The sequence below is a fragment of the Trachypithecus francoisi genome, unplaced genomic scaffold (genome assembly GCF_009764315.1).
Source record: "Trachypithecus francoisi isolate TF-2019V2 unplaced genomic scaffold, Tfra_2.0 Lachesis_group4, whole genome shotgun sequence".
NCBI classification, from domain to species: domain Eukaryota; kingdom Metazoa; phylum Chordata; class Mammalia; order Primates; family Cercopithecidae; genus Trachypithecus; species Trachypithecus francoisi.
Genome location: NW_022681469.1, coordinates 112621351 through 112638410, shown reverse-complemented (window position 1 = coordinate 112638410; position 17060 = coordinate 112621351). Strand labels below are relative to the sequence as shown.

The 17060-nt window shown below is 51.5% G+C and overlaps 1 protein-coding gene across 2 annotated transcripts in view; it reads right to left on the bottom strand.

Moving 5' to 3' along the window:
• CYTH3 (cytohesin 3) overlaps positions 1–17060 on the bottom strand; it is a 114431-nt gene that overhangs the window by 3349 nt on the left and 94022 nt on the right. For both annotated transcript variants that reach the window (XM_033194890.1, XM_033194891.1), the window contains exons 5-12: positions 13153–13271; positions 8616–8696; positions 6093–6205; positions 5725–5873; positions 5425–5536; positions 601–677; positions 413–484; positions 142–296 (exon numbers count right to left, since the gene is read on the bottom strand). In XM_033194890.1, the coding sequence (XP_033050781.1) occupies positions 142–296; positions 413–484; positions 601–677; positions 5425–5536; positions 5725–5873; positions 6093–6205; positions 8616–8696; positions 13153–13271 (878 nt within the window). The remainder of the gene's footprint in view (positions 1–141; positions 297–412; positions 485–600; positions 678–5424; positions 5537–5724; positions 5874–6092; positions 6206–8615; positions 8697–13152; positions 13272–17060) is intronic.

The window sequence follows — 17060 nt, the reverse complement described above, 5'->3', positions numbered from 1 at the left end:
AGCTTTGGCAGCCCGGCCCTCGGGTTTCTGGAGGCAGAGGGTCCACTCTTGCACATGGAAGCATCCACGTTCCAGACCATCCTCCGCCCTTCAACCAGCATGAGAAGACAGGCCTGGCCCCGCCCCCGAAGCCCCGCTCACTTGATGGATTTCATCCACTCCTCCTTCTCCTCCGGGCTTGGGGCTGAGATCCGGTACACCACGTGGTTCCCCTCTACCACGCGGCCGTCCGCCTCCGTCTTACAGGCCTTGATGACCTGCCCTTTGTGGCTGGGATTGTAGAGCTCAAAACAGTTCTGGTGGAGAAAAAGAGAGGGGAGACCGTCACAGGGGCTGGGGGCCAGGTTCCCTGCAGGCAGGGAGGATGGCTCCCAGGGGGCTGGCAGGACAGAAGGTTCAGGAGGGAGCTTACGGGTTTCCGGGGGTCCTCCACCTCCCTGATGCTGAGGTTTTCCAACGGGATGATTCCCCTGGGCTCCTTATCCTACAAGAGAGAAGTACACGGCGGGGCTCACTGTGGGCCACCAGCCTGGGGGTCCCCTGGCCCCAGGGCAGCTCCGTGACTGCTGGGAGGCGGCCAGGAGGCCCAGCCTTACTTACTGTTGTGTATTCAAAGTAATAGAGGCAGTTGTCAGTCAGGATGAACCACCTGCGCTTCCAGGTCTTCACGCGTCCTCCTGGAAGCAGAAGGGGCCCCGTGAGGCTGTGCTCCGTGCACGGGGAGCCCGCGGGTCCAAGAGGGGCCCTGGACCTGCACAGACCACTGCGTTTTCAGAAAGGCCACCAGGCGCCAGGCTCGGGTTTAGGTGCCCTCCGGCGTTCCCACCGTGGGGCCCCGCATGCACCCACCCCGCCCACACCGGTGCCCCGCCACAGCACCGAGGGGCCCCTTGATGACAAGACCGCACTCCAATTCGCTTCCTGGGAGTTAGTGGGATGGATGGCGTCATTTCCCCACATGAGATGGCAGCGTGATGAAGTCAGGACGGCTCACCTGGCTCTGTCCAGGGCCTGACCCACTATGTCAGGTGGCTGTCACATTACAGAGGCCGTTGGGCAGCCCTGGGATCCCCCAAACTCAATCACCCCTGGGCCCAGGGAATCGTGAGACTGAATTAATTCAGTAACAAGATCTGGAGCACACGTGCGTACCCCTACCTGTACCTGCCCTCCTCTCACTAAGGGAAGGACATCTCTGATCCTTAAACACTGAGCAGACACAAACTGACTTCAGCTGCTAGCCTTGCCTGTGTTTGTTTTTTAAATAATTCAAAGAAACGCACGCCCAGGGCAATGAACTCAGTGCTCCCTGGGGTACTAGGCCGCTCTGCCCCACGCCTCCCCAGCACCACGGAGCTCACCCAGCTCTCTCCGTGACAGGCTGGCCGAGGGCCCCAGGCCTCCCTGTGTGGGGCCAGCACGGGCGCTGAGGCCTGGCGGCAAGATGCTGTGAGAAGGGCTCTGCGGATCACCCGGAAGGTTTCCCTTTCGGGGCCTGGTGTGCAGAGACGCTGGGTGAGGAGGAACCAGCTGCAGGTGGCAGGAAGCCTGGCTCAGCCGTACTTGAGGCTGGAAGGGGTCTCCGCAGCCCCTCTGGGATCCTCCGGCCCCTGCCTCACTCAGCACTGCCATCCACCATTGATGCCCAAGGCAGCCTGCAATGTGGTTGCCACCGCCAGCCTGGGACAAGAGCCCAGTCTCCAGCTGTTCCTCCCCTCCCCACAGGCCCCAGTCTCATCAGTGTCCCACCAGGCCACCTGTTAAATAAAGGGTCTGTCTAGACCCTGGTCTGGGCAAATATGCCCCCCCCAAGCTTCCTCCTGCATCTCCCCAGCCCTCAAACCCTGCCCCCAACATCTCTCCTGAGCCCTGGCGGGGCTTCCACTCCCCAACCCCTGCAAGCTGCTCCGTCACTGGAACCCGCTGCCCCAACTGTGTGGGGCCGCCTCACTGGTCCCCTGAAGACCCAGCCAGGCCCCAGCAAGGCCCAAAGTCCTTGTTGCCCTCGTGTCCCTGTCACCACGGGCTCGATGCTCCGTGCAAGCCCTCGGCCTTCACCTTCCCCACCTCCGTTGCAGCACACCAGGGAGGCCTAAGTCCACAGGGGAGGGCAGGAGACCCTGGGGGCAACCCCGCCTTGTCCCACAGTATTCCAGTGAGCAGGGAGAGGCATTTTATGTCCCCGAGACCCTGGGGACAGGGGGACAGTGCTGATTCCTTCCAGGCACTTGCTCCAGCTCAAGCTGCTGTGGCACAATCAGCTGACAGCAACTCCACTACCCTGACATCGGTCGCTGTCACAGTCGCCTCTGCTTCCCTCCAGAGACTCCAGAGCAGGCCCCGCTCCAGCTGCACTGGTGCCAGCTGCCAGCCCCCAAACAGCAGCCAGCGGCATCTTTTCAAAAGCGTGTGGCAATCATGCCCCTCCCGGCCTGATGCCCCCGCAAAGGGTCCCACTGCACTGGGCTTTAGACCCAACTCCTTGGGCGGCTGCAGGGGGCGCCCTTCCTGGCTCCCCAGCTGTGGCCTTTCTCCCTGCCCAGCTATCTGAGTCTCCAGTTCTTGGGGAGCTCATCCAGGAGCCCCCAGTGTGCTTCTGTCCAGCACCTGCTCTGTTCCTCCATGCTCCTGGCATGGTGGACAGCGAAGGGCCCGTATGTTCCACTAGCCTGCCCACCCGGCCCGCGCCTGGGAGGGGTCTGCCTGGGCGGGGTCTGCCAGGCTGCCTCTCAGCTCCACCCTCAGGTCCCCTGCTCACACCCCCCACGGACAGCCCCATCCCTGTCCAGTCGTCAGGGCCAGGGGATTGTTGCAGACCAGGACTGCAGGCCCAGGGTAGTGGGTGGTGAGCTTGGTCTCAGAGCCCAGCAGGCTCTGCTCGTGCTTGCTTCTGGCCACACCACACAGCATTCTCGCCTGCAGACAAGAACCTGGCTTCTGGAACCTGCAGACAGGAGCCACTTTCTCTCTGCAAGTTTCTATTTTCATTGCCGTTAGCAGGCAGGTGCGCACATAGATCCACACGCACGAACACTCACAGCACGTGCACACACTTTCTGCATGATAGCTCGGATTGGACCACCTCCTGTGATTTTTTTTTTTTTTTGTGGTAATTGATTCAAGACTCAAAGTCTTAAGTTACCAACAATCGTAAGCCACGCCTGTGTACACAGCAGGGCTCCTAAGCTCTGGCAAAGCATCCTGGCCTTTTTAAGACCATCTGCTCTAAAAGCCAATCTACAGTAAGAATACAGCCACGTCAGGTCGTGCTCCCCGCTCAGCGCACGCCTGGAAGCACATTCTAGATCCTGCACCCATCTCGTCTGCCTCCAGCCAGGACCCTGGCTCGCCAGCCTTTGGTCTCGAACTCTGCTTCTGAGAACACAGTAGACACACAGGGTGCCTGGGTGGGAGAGGACAAGGAAGCCAATAGCCGAGAGCGGCAGCCGCTCACCAGGCCGCCCACCACACTGAGGCCATGCCAGCTGCACCAGCCCCTCCAGGGCCCCTGCGCTTGGCACCCGGCGCCCAGCCAGCTCTTGGTTCCCGTGAGCGCTGTGTGCACTCATTTTGTGGCCTGTTTATCTGCCCAACCAGAAAACAGGTTAGATAACACGAGCTCTGCTGTGCCTTCATTTCATTCACGCATTTACATCTCTAGAGCCGACCATTCCCTGGTGGCACAGTCCACATTAACTGCCAGGCAGGCTGACGGCGTCACTGTCCCTCGAGGGGACACTGGTGGGCAATGCAGGAACCAGAAGGGAGGCATCTAATCAAACGAACGTCCCACTTATCCCGGCCCCAGAGTGCCTGCTGGTGTTTCCGGTTACATCCCCCCTGCCCTCACTCTAGAACCCTCACAGAAGTGATCTGAATCTGGTCTCTCAGGCACCCAAGCCCAAGACCATGGTGCTAGGTTTTCAGGCAAATACCTAGAACTCCTCTAAACCTCCGCATAGCCAGAAAAAAGTCAAAGAGCAATGGCCAAGGTCGAAGACCCTAATGGGAACAGCAGACCTGTGGGACTTACACTCCTTCCACTAGCTGAGGAAGCCTGTGCCTGTCACAGTGTGTCTCATCCTTCCTTGATAATTTTTATTTTATTTATTTATTTATTTATTTATGAGACAAGGTCTCCCTCTGTCGCCCAGGCTGGAGTGCAGTGGCACAGTCATGGCTCATTGGAGCCTCAACCTCCCGGGCTCAGGCGATCCTCCTGCCTCAGCCTCCCTAGTAGCTGGGACTACAGGCACACACCATCGTGCCAGGCTAATTTTTATTTTTTTTTTTGTAAAGACGGGGTTTCACTATACTGCCCAGGCTGGTCTCAAGCTCCTGGCCTAAGCAATCCTCCCGCCTCAGCCTCCCAAAGCAGTAGGATTACACACATGAGCCACTGCACCTGGCTGATAAATTGTTTTTAAATCACCAGGACACTCCACTCCAGGTCTTATGTGCTGCCCGGTGGCCGCCTGCTCTCAGAAGGGCTTGCGTGAACCCAGCCATCGCATCTGGAAGGCTTCACTGTGGGCACAGGGCAACCATCCCCACGCCCCCTCAGCATTTCGAAAACTGCACGGGAGTACCCTCAATTGCTCCAGGGGCCTTTAGAGAGCTCCTGAAATCCCTCCATGCGCTGCTGGGTTAGTATGGGGTGGAGGGTGATGCCGCAGGGACAGGGCTAGCTGGCTGCTTCTCTACTGCTGCAGACCCCTAGAGACACGGGGTGGGGCAAGCCGGCTCCCACACAGCATCCCCGTGTGCTCCAGGTCCCGGCCTCTCTCAGCCCCGCCCCTGGGGTGGGTGGAGCGTTCTCCGCACCGAGCACGGCGCGGCCCCGCAAGTCCACAGATGGGTCGGATGAATGGCAGCCACACAGCGGAGCTCACACAGACCAACGTGGGGAGACCGAGAGGAATGAGCCGCTGGGGGGCGGGAAGCCACTGGGTACCTACCTCCTAAAGCAGGACAAGCAGGGACAGCCCGTCACAGAACAGAAAGGTGGGAGCCACAGGCAGAAGGAAAACAACAAGAAGGCACATTTAAACCACGCGTCAGAAATCACAGCCACACCAAACCGAGAGAGAGGCACACAGGTTCTGTGGAGATAACGCGCTCGCTTCTCGTGCGGGACGCTGCCCTGGCTGGATCTGGATGCTAACTCAGCAGTGTTCTGGGACCGGCCGTGCAGCCTGGGCGTTCCTCTCTGCCGCGGACATGCCTCTGATGCCCCGGCTCAGAAAAGCAGCCGTGGGTCGTGCGGCTACCGAGAGCGGGCTCTGGCTTAACTGCGGTTCTTTTTAACGTCTCTGCCTGTGGTGGGGGCGTTCCTACATTCCTATGACGAGCTTGGGAAGAACCCGAGGGGCTGCTGCCGTGGGCCGAGGGGTTACGCCCGGGTCCCGTGGGCAGGCGGCTCACCCAGCTTCAGGAGCCAGCCCTCGCGGTCGGGGTTGAAGAAGGTGTGCGTCAGGTCGTTCCCGTCGTCCTCCGGGATCTTAAATGGCTCGTTCTTAATGCTCTCATACAAATTCTGCAAGGAGGAAAGAACAGCAGCCAGTTCAGAAACTCACACAGAGACCAGCGGCCGGCCGCGCGGAAAGCGCAGCAGCACCAGGGCGGCAAGGAGACTCGGGAGGCGCGTCTGGAGTCACAGGCGCTGCGGCCGCTCACAGCGAAGAGATCCTGCAGACAGCAGCGGCCGCGGGCTGGGGAGCTCACCCTCAGCAGCTCCTCAGGGAGGTCCCCGCCCTCGTTGATGCCGCGGTTCATGGCGATGAACCGTTCTGCCGTGGGCTTGTCACGCACGTTGTGGTTGTGCAGGCTGGTGTTGAGCATGATGATGGCGAATGACAGCACGTAGCATGTGTCTGCAACGAGTCCGGGGTGCTGGGCTCAGCCAGAACCTCCAGTGGACAGTGGGACCCTGCGTGCTGGGGGCCCGCCTGCAAGAGGTGCCCGGCCCACAGGTCGTCCTCGCTCAGGGAAGGCAGGTCCCCAGGAACACACGCTGGACTTTGCCGGGACCGCCCCCTCCAAAGCTGGAGGCTGTGCCTGGCGAGGGGCCAGTCTGTGAGCTCTACACTGACCTGTGGACTGGAAGACCCCGGGGTTGCACAGACAGTAGCGAGAAGCAAAAGCCTCCATCATGCGATCAATCTTCTGCGCCTCCCCCGGCAGCCTGAAGCTCCATAAGAACTGCCTGTGGAGACACCAAAGCCATGGGCAGCCGCATCAGAACCAACACCGCCTCAAAGCCAAGGGCGGCTTCTGCCCCGCTTTCCTCCCGAGCTGGGGTACAGCCCTGGAAGGGGCTTGGGGGTGCAGAGACAGAAAGGAGAAAACCCAGGACAGTCTCCTTCCGTTCCATAACTCAAGACACACTTACTGATGGCTCATCTTTTCGTAACTACAACCGATTCAGCAGCGAGGCCGGTTGTCTCTGCCTAAAAAGTAAATATCCAGAATCCCAGCACTTCTCTGTCCCCATTGCCACCATCTCCTGCTGCTGCCAGGTGATCACCAGAGCCCTGCATGTCCCGAGCTGCCACTGGCCAGTCCTCACAGCATCAACAAGACCACGTCCTCCTCTCAGAACTCCCACACATAAGGCAGAGCCATAGTCCACAGGACGGTGTCCAAAGCCCCACCTACAGCACTGGGCACTGCGGCCAGAAGCTGTTGCTGCCTTGCTGGGGAGACACACGCCTGCCTCAGAGACCAGGCCCAGCAGACACTCCCACCCTCAGACATCCCCTCTGGCTGAGGTCTGCCTGGCTGCCCTGCCTGTAATTGCAACCCCCAGCCCAGTCCCCCCACCCACCTCCTACCGCTTCCCTTCCTTGCTTTCCTCGGCTGGCTGCGGCTGCGTGGCACCGTCTCTGCTACCTATCTGCCTTATCCACTGTCTGGTTGCCCAGATGTGAGCCCCAGGGGCAGGGGCTGCAGTCCCCAAGGCCAGCTGTGGCCTCCCGCACCAGCTATTCAGCAATGTCTGATGCTGCCGTGGATTTAGCAGAAGGATCAGGACCAAGTTACACCTCAAGACTCCAATTAAGTATCTGGGCTTTTAAAAATACTGATCCCACCAGCCATCGGGGGAGGATGCAGCCTGGCCCCCCGGGGGGTCCTGTTCCTCTGCATGTCCCTCACACAGGGCAGCTCCCCAAGGTCCTTCTGCTCTCTCCTCCCGGGATTCCAGCCATGTCTGGCCCCACTCTCTACCAGGCCCCATCTTCTCCACCAGGCCTGCACCAGCAGCCTTCAGACTCAACACAACCGCCCCTCCTCCACTCTCACCCCCTCCACCCCTCACTCTCTGTCGTTCCCACGTTCACCAGCAAAGCATGCACCTGCCCACCAGCCCACTACCATGGCCTCCCTGCCCACCCCACGGCAGCGAAGAGTCTCGAGTCAGCCCCCACACCTCTGCCCCACACAGGCTTGCTGTGTCCTTCAGGACAAAAGCTAACATTCTCAGGGCAGCTCCTCAGGCCACAGGACCTGCCTGCATTCCTGTCCACCCTGTGCCTTCATCAGGCCCTCTACTGGGCTATGCCAGGCTCCCACTGCTGTGGGAATTAATAGGAACCTCTCTGGCTGTGGCCAGACTGATGGACTGAAAGAAATGGAGTCACAGCAGCAAGGGCCGTGTCAGATGCCCCTCCCAGACTCGCCAGGCCTGCACCCTTCTCTGGATGTACAGCTTCCAGAAACGGAATATGATAAGCCTGAACTGCAGCAGCAGGATTCTCAGATGTTGCTAACTCTCAGCGCACTGTTCAGCTCCAGGCTGCATTATGAGCACAACATCACGAGGGTCCCACAGAAATGCTGCCAATGCTGCAGTCTGCAGCTGAGGTAAGGCCATGAGGAAACAGGCCACATAAAAGAGAACAAGGTATGAAGCAGAAGGTCTGAGAACACGACAAGATGCGGCCTGATTTTCTCAGCCTAAGGGCCGGCTGAGGTGGCTCCCACCAGAGGCCCTGCCTCCTCTCCCCCGGATGCTGGTGAGTACTGGCTCAGGGTCAAGGCCCAGAACAGAAGGCCCAGAACAGATGAAGGCCCAGAAGAGAACAGCTGGGGCACCAAGGAAGGAGGTGAGACAATTTCCTGCTTGCAGAGCAGGAGGAAGAAAACGTGCAGGAAGGGCAGCTCAAGGGGCATCCAGGGAGTGTGTCCCAGACACCAAAATGGCGAGAAGACTACATCCTCTCTGGCACACTCAGGTATTCATGCGTTTGGTGCTTTAGGTCAAATCTGGAAGGAAGTAACCCCATGTAGCACCAATGCCACGCCATACAGAGCTTGGGAAGAAGGCACTCAAACTACTGCCAAAGAGCATTAAAAATAGAAGGAAACGGAATGGAAGGAGCACCAGTGGCCACAGTGAGGAAAACGTGGCCCTTATCTTAAGCGTGTGCCCCAGTTCCTGTCTAGGGCTGCTCTATGTCACACGGCATTAGCTGGATCATTCGGAACAGGAGCCAGCATCTGTGAGACTCACGTGGCACCAAGTTACCTAGAGTCAATTCATGGCCACTGCTGCCCAGGCAGCGGTCCTCTGGCCTGCCCCATCCACTCTACACCCAGCAAATGATCATACTTACCTTAAGGCTTGTACAAGGTTGAGATCAGCAAACTCATGGAGTTCAACAAAAGCTTGAAGAACTTTAATATTAAATTCATCCCTGGGAAAAAAATAAGTAAGCTTCAAACCTAATGTACATTATCCCAATTATTTTAAAAGACATGGCTTATGAATAATGTGGCTATGAACATTCAAGCACAAGTTTTTGCATGGCCATACTTTTCTAAAACATTTGTATTTTTTGCAGAGGCAGGGCTCGCTATATTACCCAGGCTGGTCTGGAACTCCTAGGCTCAAACAGTCCTCCCACACCTCCCTCGACCTCCCAAAATACTGGGATTACAGGCATGAGCCACCACACCTGGCCACATTTTTATTTCTATTGAGTAAATACCTAAGAGTGAAATTACTGGGTTCCATGTTAAAGTTTATGTTTTACATTTTGAGGAACTGCCAGACTGATTTCCAAAGCATCATTTTATATACTTTTTTTTTTTTTGAGCCAGAATTTCACTCTTGCTGCCCAGACTGGAGTGCAATGGTGCAACCTCGGCTCACCAAAATCTCTGCCTCCTGGATTCCAAGCAACTCTCCTGCCTCAACCTCCTGAGTAGCTGGGATTACAGGTTATGTGCCACCACACCCGGCTAACTTTTGTATTTTTAGTAGAGACAGGGTTTCTCCACATTGGTCAGGCTGGTCTCGAACTCCTGGCCTCAAGTGATCCACCCACCTCGGCCTCCCAAAGTGCTGGGATTACAGGCATGAGCCACCGTGCTAGGCCGCATGATTTTATATCTTATCAGCAATAAGGGTTTGACTCCCTGCAGCCTTGCTGGCATTTGTTACATGTCTTTTTCATTACAGCCAGCCTAATGGGTGTGAAATGGTATCTCACTGTGGTTTCAATCTGCATCTCCTTGATGATCAATTGAGCATTTTTTCCTGTGCTTATTTGCCACTTGTATATCTTCTTTGCAGAAATGTCTATTCAGATCCTTTGCCATTTGATAACTGAGTAATTTTTGTTATTTTTACTCTTATTTGGAAGAGTTATTTATATAATCTAGATATAAGTCCTCAGCAGATTATAGGGACTGATTATCAGCCCTGAGGACTTATATCTAGATTATATAAAGACAAATATATGAAGATATTCACAAGTCATACTGATTTATTTGTATTTTTTTGTAGAGGCAGGGCTCACTATGTTACCCAGGATGGCCTGTGGGTTGTCTTTTTACTTTTTTTTTTTTTTTTTAAGACTAGTCAAGTGAAGCAGTGGGAGTGGGCAAGGAACTAAGGAATCTATATCTGGTGATTAGCTGTAAAAACCACCATGCCTGGCCAGCCTTCACTTTCTCGATGTCTTCTGAAGCACAATATTCTGATGAAGTAGAGTCTACCTACCTTTTTCTTTTGTTATTTGTGCTTTTGGTGTCACATTTAAGAAATCCTAGCCTAATTTGAGATCACAGAGATTTGCCCCATATTTTCTTCTAAGTGTTTTATCAGTTTTACTTCTTACATTTAGGTCTTTGATCCATTTTAACTTTTGTATCAGTAAGGTGTCTAATGTCATTCTTTTGCATGTGCATTTCCAGTTATCCCAGTACCATTTGTTGAAAAAGCTATTCTTTCCCCTACTGAAACTGTCTTGGTACCTGGTTGAAAAATTATTTGACACTAATGTGAGGGTTTATTTCTGGATTCTCAATGCTATTCCATCATTTATATATGTGTATCCTTATGCCAGTCTTACAACGTCTTGATTATACATACACTTTAGTCGTTTTTTTTTTTTTTTGAGACAGAGTCTCACTCTGTCACCCAAGCTGGAGTGCAACAACATGATTTTGACTCACTGCAACCTCTGCCTCCTAGGTTCAAGTGATTCTCCTGCCTCAGCCTCCCGAGTGGCTGGGATTACAGGCACCTGCCATCATGCCTGGCTGATTTTTGTATTTTTGTAAAGATGAGGTTTCACCATGTTGGCCAGGCTGGTCTTGAACTCCTGACCTCAGGTGATCTGCCCGCCTCAGCCTCCCAAAGTGCTGGGATTATAGGCGTGAGCCACCGTGCCTGGCCACTTTATTTTGTAATCAGGAAATAAACGTGAGTTCTGCAACTTTGTTTTTAAGACTGCTGTGGTGATTTTGGGTCCCTTGAATTTTCCATAGTAATTTTAGGAGTGCAACTTCTGCAAAGAAGTCAGCTGGGATTTCAATAAGAAGTACAATAAATCTGTAAATCAATGTTGGAATATTGGCATCTTAGCAGTAGTAAGCCCTCCAATCCACGAACATGGATGCTTTTCCATTTAGGTCTTCTCATTCTTTTTCAACAATGTTTTGTGGTTTTTAGAGTAAAAATGTTGCTTTTTTGTGAAATTTATCCTAAGTATCTTATTCCTTCTAATGCTATTATAAATGGAGCTGTTTTCAGTTTACTCATTGCTATTGTATAGAAATACAATTGAGTTTTTTTGTTGTTGTTTTTTTGGCCAGAGTCTCACTTTGTCAGCCAGGCCAGAGCACAGTGGCACAATCTCGGCTCACTGCAAGCTCCGCCTCCCAGGTTCACGTCATTCTCCTGCCTCAACCTCCAGAGTAGCTGGGACTCTAAGTGCCTGCCACCATGCCTGACTAACTTTTTGTGTTTTTAGTAGAGATGAAGTTTCACCATGTTAGCCAGGATGGTCTCGATCTCCTGACCTTGTGATCCGCCTGCCTCAGCCTCCCAAAGTGCTGGGATTACAGGCATGAGCCAAAACGCCTTGCCAATTGAGTTTTGTATATTACTTATATCATGCAACCTTACTGAATGTATTACTTCTAATAGTTTTTAATTATTCCTTAAGATTTTCTATATACATGATTGTATCATCTGCAAATAGAATTTAATTTCTTCCTTTTCAATTTGGATGTATTTTCTTGTCTAACCGCCCTGGCAAGACGTGCCAACACTGGGCTGAACAGCAGTGCTGAGAGCAGACATTCTTGTCTTGTTCTTGATCTTAGGGAGAAAGCAGTCACTCTTTCACCGTTAAGTTGTGGGGTTTATTATAGGTACCCTCCATCATGTTGAACAAGTTCCCTGCCTGTCTTAGCTTTCTAAGTGTTTTTATTGTGAAGGAATTTTGAGTTCTGTCAAATGCTTTTCCTATATTTGTTGAGAAGATCATGTGGGTTTTGTCCTTTATTTGAATGATATGGTATATGACTTTAATTGCCTTATATGTTGAACTAACCTTGCATTCATGGGGTAAGTCCCCTTGGTACAGAATCCTTTCTACATATTGCTGACTAGAGATTACAGTCATAAGGATATGGTCTGCCATTTTCTAACGGTGTCTTTGGTTGGGTATCAGGTAGTGCTGGCCTCAGAGAATAAGTTTTCCACTTTCCACTTTCAATCAAGTATTTTTTTAAAAAAAAGCTAAAAATCGAAACCTCCTGACTTTAGGAACTATTGGGCTTTTGTTTAAAAATACTTTCTTCTGGTGTTTGACAAAAGTCTGTTTTGGCATACTCAGGGCATGTGCTGCCTCAGCATTCCTGCCCTAACCTCTGCTAAGCCAGTAGCGGTCAGAAAGTAAATCTGTCCTGCTGCTTTCCATGAAAAAAATTCACCTTCCACCTTTATTCACTCTGCAAGTAACACGAGAAAGAAAACCACTGAGAAACCTGGTGTATTTCTGGGTAAAACAGAAGACGATTAAGATGCTTTCCACTGCCGGGCGCGGTGGCTCACGCCTGTAATCCCAGCACTTTGGGAGGCCGAGGCGGGCGGATCACAAGGTCAGGAGATCGAGACCATGGTGAAACCCCGTCTCTACTAAAAATACAAAACTAAAAAAAATACAAAAAATTAGCCGGGCGAGATGGCAGGCGCCTGTAGTCCCAGCTACTCGGGAGGCTGAGGCGAGAGAATGGCGTAAACCCGGGAGGCGGAGCTTGCAGTGAGCTGAGATCCGGCCACTGCACTCCAGCCTGGGCGACAGAGCGAGACTCCGTCTCAAAAAAAAATAAAAATAAAAAAATAAATAAAAAAAAAAATAAAAATACAAAAAATTAGCCGGGCGCGGTTGCGGGCGCCTGTAGTCCCAGCTACTCAGGAGGCTGAGGCAGGAGAATGGCATGAACCCGGGAGGCGGAGCTTGCAGTGAGCCGAGATCCGGCCACAGCACTCCAGCCTGGGTGGCAGAGCGAGACTCCGCCTCAAAAAAAAAAAAAAAAAAAAAAAAAAAAAGATGCTTTCCAATCTAAGGAGAAAGGGCAGCTGTATTGTCAGTTCTGTCATGGTTCCCTGAGAAACAGGATTCCAGAGGAGTCCCAGGATCCCAGAATACTCTAAGGCCTCTCTCCTCCCACGGACACGAGAGAAGAACTGATTGCACTGGGCCCACCTGGTATTGAGATGGGCATGTGGATGCCCACAGCCTGTGGCTATATCATGCCTTTAGGCTGTGACGGCCCCGAAAGTGGAGTGTGACCTAGGTCAAGCTGCAGGGCTGAGTGGCCCCAGGTAGGGCTGTGCATCCTCCTCAAACTCACCTTTCACCCAGGTAGTCCCCAATGACGGTCTTATTTAGGCCTTCTCCTTTATAAAGGAACTGGGCGACGTCTTCTGGGGAACTCTGCAGCAGGTCATTTTCTATTAGAAACTGAATTCCCTGAAGAACATTAGAAAGGAAGCACCGGTTAGGAGTGTCACTCAAACTCATTTTTCTTTTTTTTTTTGAGACGGAGTCTTGCTCTGTCGCCCGAGCTGGAGTGGAGTGCAGTGGCCGGATCTCAGCTCACTGCAAGCTCCGCCTCCCGGATTTACGCCATTCTCCTGCCTCAGCCTCCCGAGTAGCTGGGACTACAGGCGCCCGCCACCTCGCCCGGCTAGTTTTTTGTATTTTTAGTAGAGACGGGGTTTCACCGTGTTAGCCAGGATGGTCTCGATCTCCTGACCTCGTGATCCGCCCGTCTCGGCCTCCCAAAGTGCTGGGATTACAGGCTTGAGCCACCGCGCCCGGCCTCAAACTCATTTTTCAAAGACAGAAATACACTTAGTGTCATGATTTTACTGGTATGGACACAGCAAAAATAATACCAGAGACACCCATACAACTGCACAATCTGATTTTCCCAACTCCATACTACATTTTGTCCATCAAAGAAATGCACATTCATTCCTCCTGGCAGTTAAACAAGTTAAAAGACAAACAAATGGGTTATTGAACAAACCATTACAGGTGGTTATTAGAAATTATAAAGGCAAGAGTAGCAATAATATTAGATTTTCCAAGCTTAGGAAGATGGTTTATTCTGTGTCTGCGAGGGACACTTTGTGGGTGGTGGCCACTGCCAGTTGGCCAACCTGGCCCCAGTCCCAGGGAGGCAGTGAGCGGGTGGTGCCAGTCCCCACTCCCTGCCACCCCCTTCACTACAGAGGCAGTTTCTTGGCTGCCTTTAGCAGTAGAAATGACCTGTGACCAGATCTGGCCAGACAGAAAGACAAGCCTGGAGAGAAAGTTTTTGATTTCCTGGTAAAAAGGGGCCCATGAGCCAGCACTGCTCTTCCTCCTCCTTTCTGCCTTGAACACGGATGTGATGACCAGAGCCACAGTGGCCATCTCACATGGGAAACCCTGAGATGGGCACAGGGACCACCTTCTTGTCACTTGGGAGCCACCCATTGCTACGCAGCTGCGTGAGAAGACAAACCTCCACTGTGTAAGATACATTTTGTTGGATTTTCTGTTACCTGATACCAAAAACATATTAACTGACATGCTGTGCCACCAAGCTTGCCATCAGTCAAAGCTTATGTCCACTCTGAGGGCTGCAGCACAGCTGACAATCTCAAAAGGCAATAGGCGCCCCTGGCCTGAATCAGCTGAGCACTGTCTCATGAGAAGTCCCAGGAACCTATAAGAGAAATTTTTACCTCTAACATAGCTTTGCAGCCAGTTTCAAAATATGTGTTGGCAAGGTTGGTAAGGGAATAGGGAATTCAGAAATCAATTTGCCAGGAGGCCATTTCCACAAATTCAGAGAGGCTCTATCCAGCTAAGACTGTCAGTACCCAAGACCAGGGCTGCCTCATACCCTCACAGTCCATCCAGAAGATTTTCTATTTCTTTTACACACACGAACGTCCACATTTCCAAAAACTGAAAACAGTCAATAAGAGAACCAATCAATACATTCTGGCATAATCACACGATGGAAGACTCTACAGCCATGAAATGGAATGAACACTCACAAGAACGAATCTCACAGACATCATATGGAGCAAAAGACGACATGGAAGAGGATTTCAATTCCATTCATAGAAGGTTTGAAAAAGGCAAAACTAACTTATGGTGATTAAGGATTGGCTACCTTGGGGAGTGAATTCCCTAAGATGAGGCAGCAGCAAGGTGCCCTGTAATATTCTACAACTGTGGCTTGTTCTGGGTTACAGTTATGTGAGTATATTAATTTATAAAGATTCTTTAAGCTGTACATTTAGAATTTGTGTACCATGATTTGTTATTCTCCAAAAACATTAGCGAGTCTAACAATCCTAAATCAATTTTCATATGTATCTGGTAGGAGTTTAAGTGGGTACACCCACAGGGGCACCATCTAAATTACAAGACGCACACACGCACACTGTAGCAACACAGGTCTGCTCCTTCGAGAGGCCTAATGTAGCCCAAGTTCCCTGAAAACAGAGCCTGGGGCAGGAGACAGTGCTAGGGCTTTGCTATTGGCTCTAAGTGAGGAAAACAAGTGAGGCAGGTGGAGAAGCCAGGTGAGGCCATCCGCTGCAGGTGGGAGGGAGGCAGGACACCCTCAGGGATCACTAGTTGTCCTGTTATCTCTGGGGATGCAAGGCTGCGGGCCTGACCTTGCATGGTGAAGGCCCCTGCCACTGTCAGCTGAAGCCCAGGGAACTGAATGGGCCGGGGCATGAGGCTTCCATTAATTCCTCTGGAAGCTCAAGACCTGCCCTAAAATTCAGAACATACAAAAAACTAGGACATTTCTTGGAGAATGCTATTTGGGAGGTGACAAAGAGACAAGCAGAGGAGGAGGACACAGAGCTCTGCGTCCAATCACACTTGTCCTATGAGACAGAGAGGAGAAGGTACAGAGAAGGCCACAAGACAATGGAGGCCGAGACCACAGTGAGGCACCCCCAGCTGCGGAGAGCAGAAGGGCGGCAGCCGCCAGGAGCGAGGCGGGAAGGGATTCTCCCTCAGAGTCTAAGCCGCAATCCTGACCACACCCCGGATCTTGGACTTCTGGCCGCCTGAACTGAGCAAGAATAGATTTCTCTGGTTTTAAACCACCCAGTTTGTGGTCATTTGTCATGGCAGCCCTAGAACACTAATACACTAGGTAAATACTCATAGAAGAAAGTGAATGTTCTCACATTATTGGAAATTTTTAATATTTTAGAATACCATTTAGAAAGTCAAACAGCAGAAATGGGGGCAGTGGCACCATGTGACCCACTACACCTAACTCTATCTTTTTTTGTTTCTCTTCTAGGTGTGGGTCTCAATCTGAAGCTGGATGTTACTTATTTAAATTCATATCCAAGTGTCTGTCTTGTCATTAATTTAGCCCAATCAAATCTACAGTGAGCACTGATTGGTTAGCACTTCCTCCTGACCCCTTATTTGGTGCTTTCTATTTCACATGCCTTTCCAGCCTTGTGTTGAATTGATCCAACTTTCTTTGATGTTTGTTAATAATTTTAAAATCCTATTTCTCTTTAGTGATTACTCTTAAAATTTTGACAAGTATTTAAACTTATTTTTATCTATCAACATCTAGAAAACCTTAGCTGTTACTTCCCTCCTTCCTTTCCCCCTTGCTACTTATATACTGACATAAATTTGGACTAAATTTCTCACTTTGACGTAAAAAGTTTTGCTTGTTTCTTTCCTTTTTGATCCTGTGTAATCATTTCTTGTTTTGAGGTGTCATACTCCAATTACACAATTCCTAGAGATCAGAGAAGCCCTTGTGTGTCTGAACATGTCTTTCCTCACCTTCTCTCGTGAGTGACAGGACAGACAGAATTTGGGGTTTTAAATCATGTTTCCTCAGGCCTTGAAAGGCACTGCCTTCCCTCCTCTCTTTGATCCAGTGTCCCTGATAAGCTTGCTGTGCTCCTCATTTCTTCTTAGGTAATCTGATCTTTCCTTCCTGGAAAATTAAATGAATTTCTCTATCCATGAGTTTTACAACATTTCACTTGACACATCTAAGTGTGTAAGTCTTTTCAATTTTCAGCCTGCTTGGCATTTGGTGGGGCCTTTGAATCTAAGGATTTTTCTTAGTTCTAAAATATTCCAAGATTTCTTTGAAATATTTCCTCTCCTCCATTTTCCATTCTCTCCTTCTGAGACTTCTGTTAGATGAAATTTGGGCTGCTGGACCCACCTCGCATGTTTTCTTGTAGTTCTCTGCAA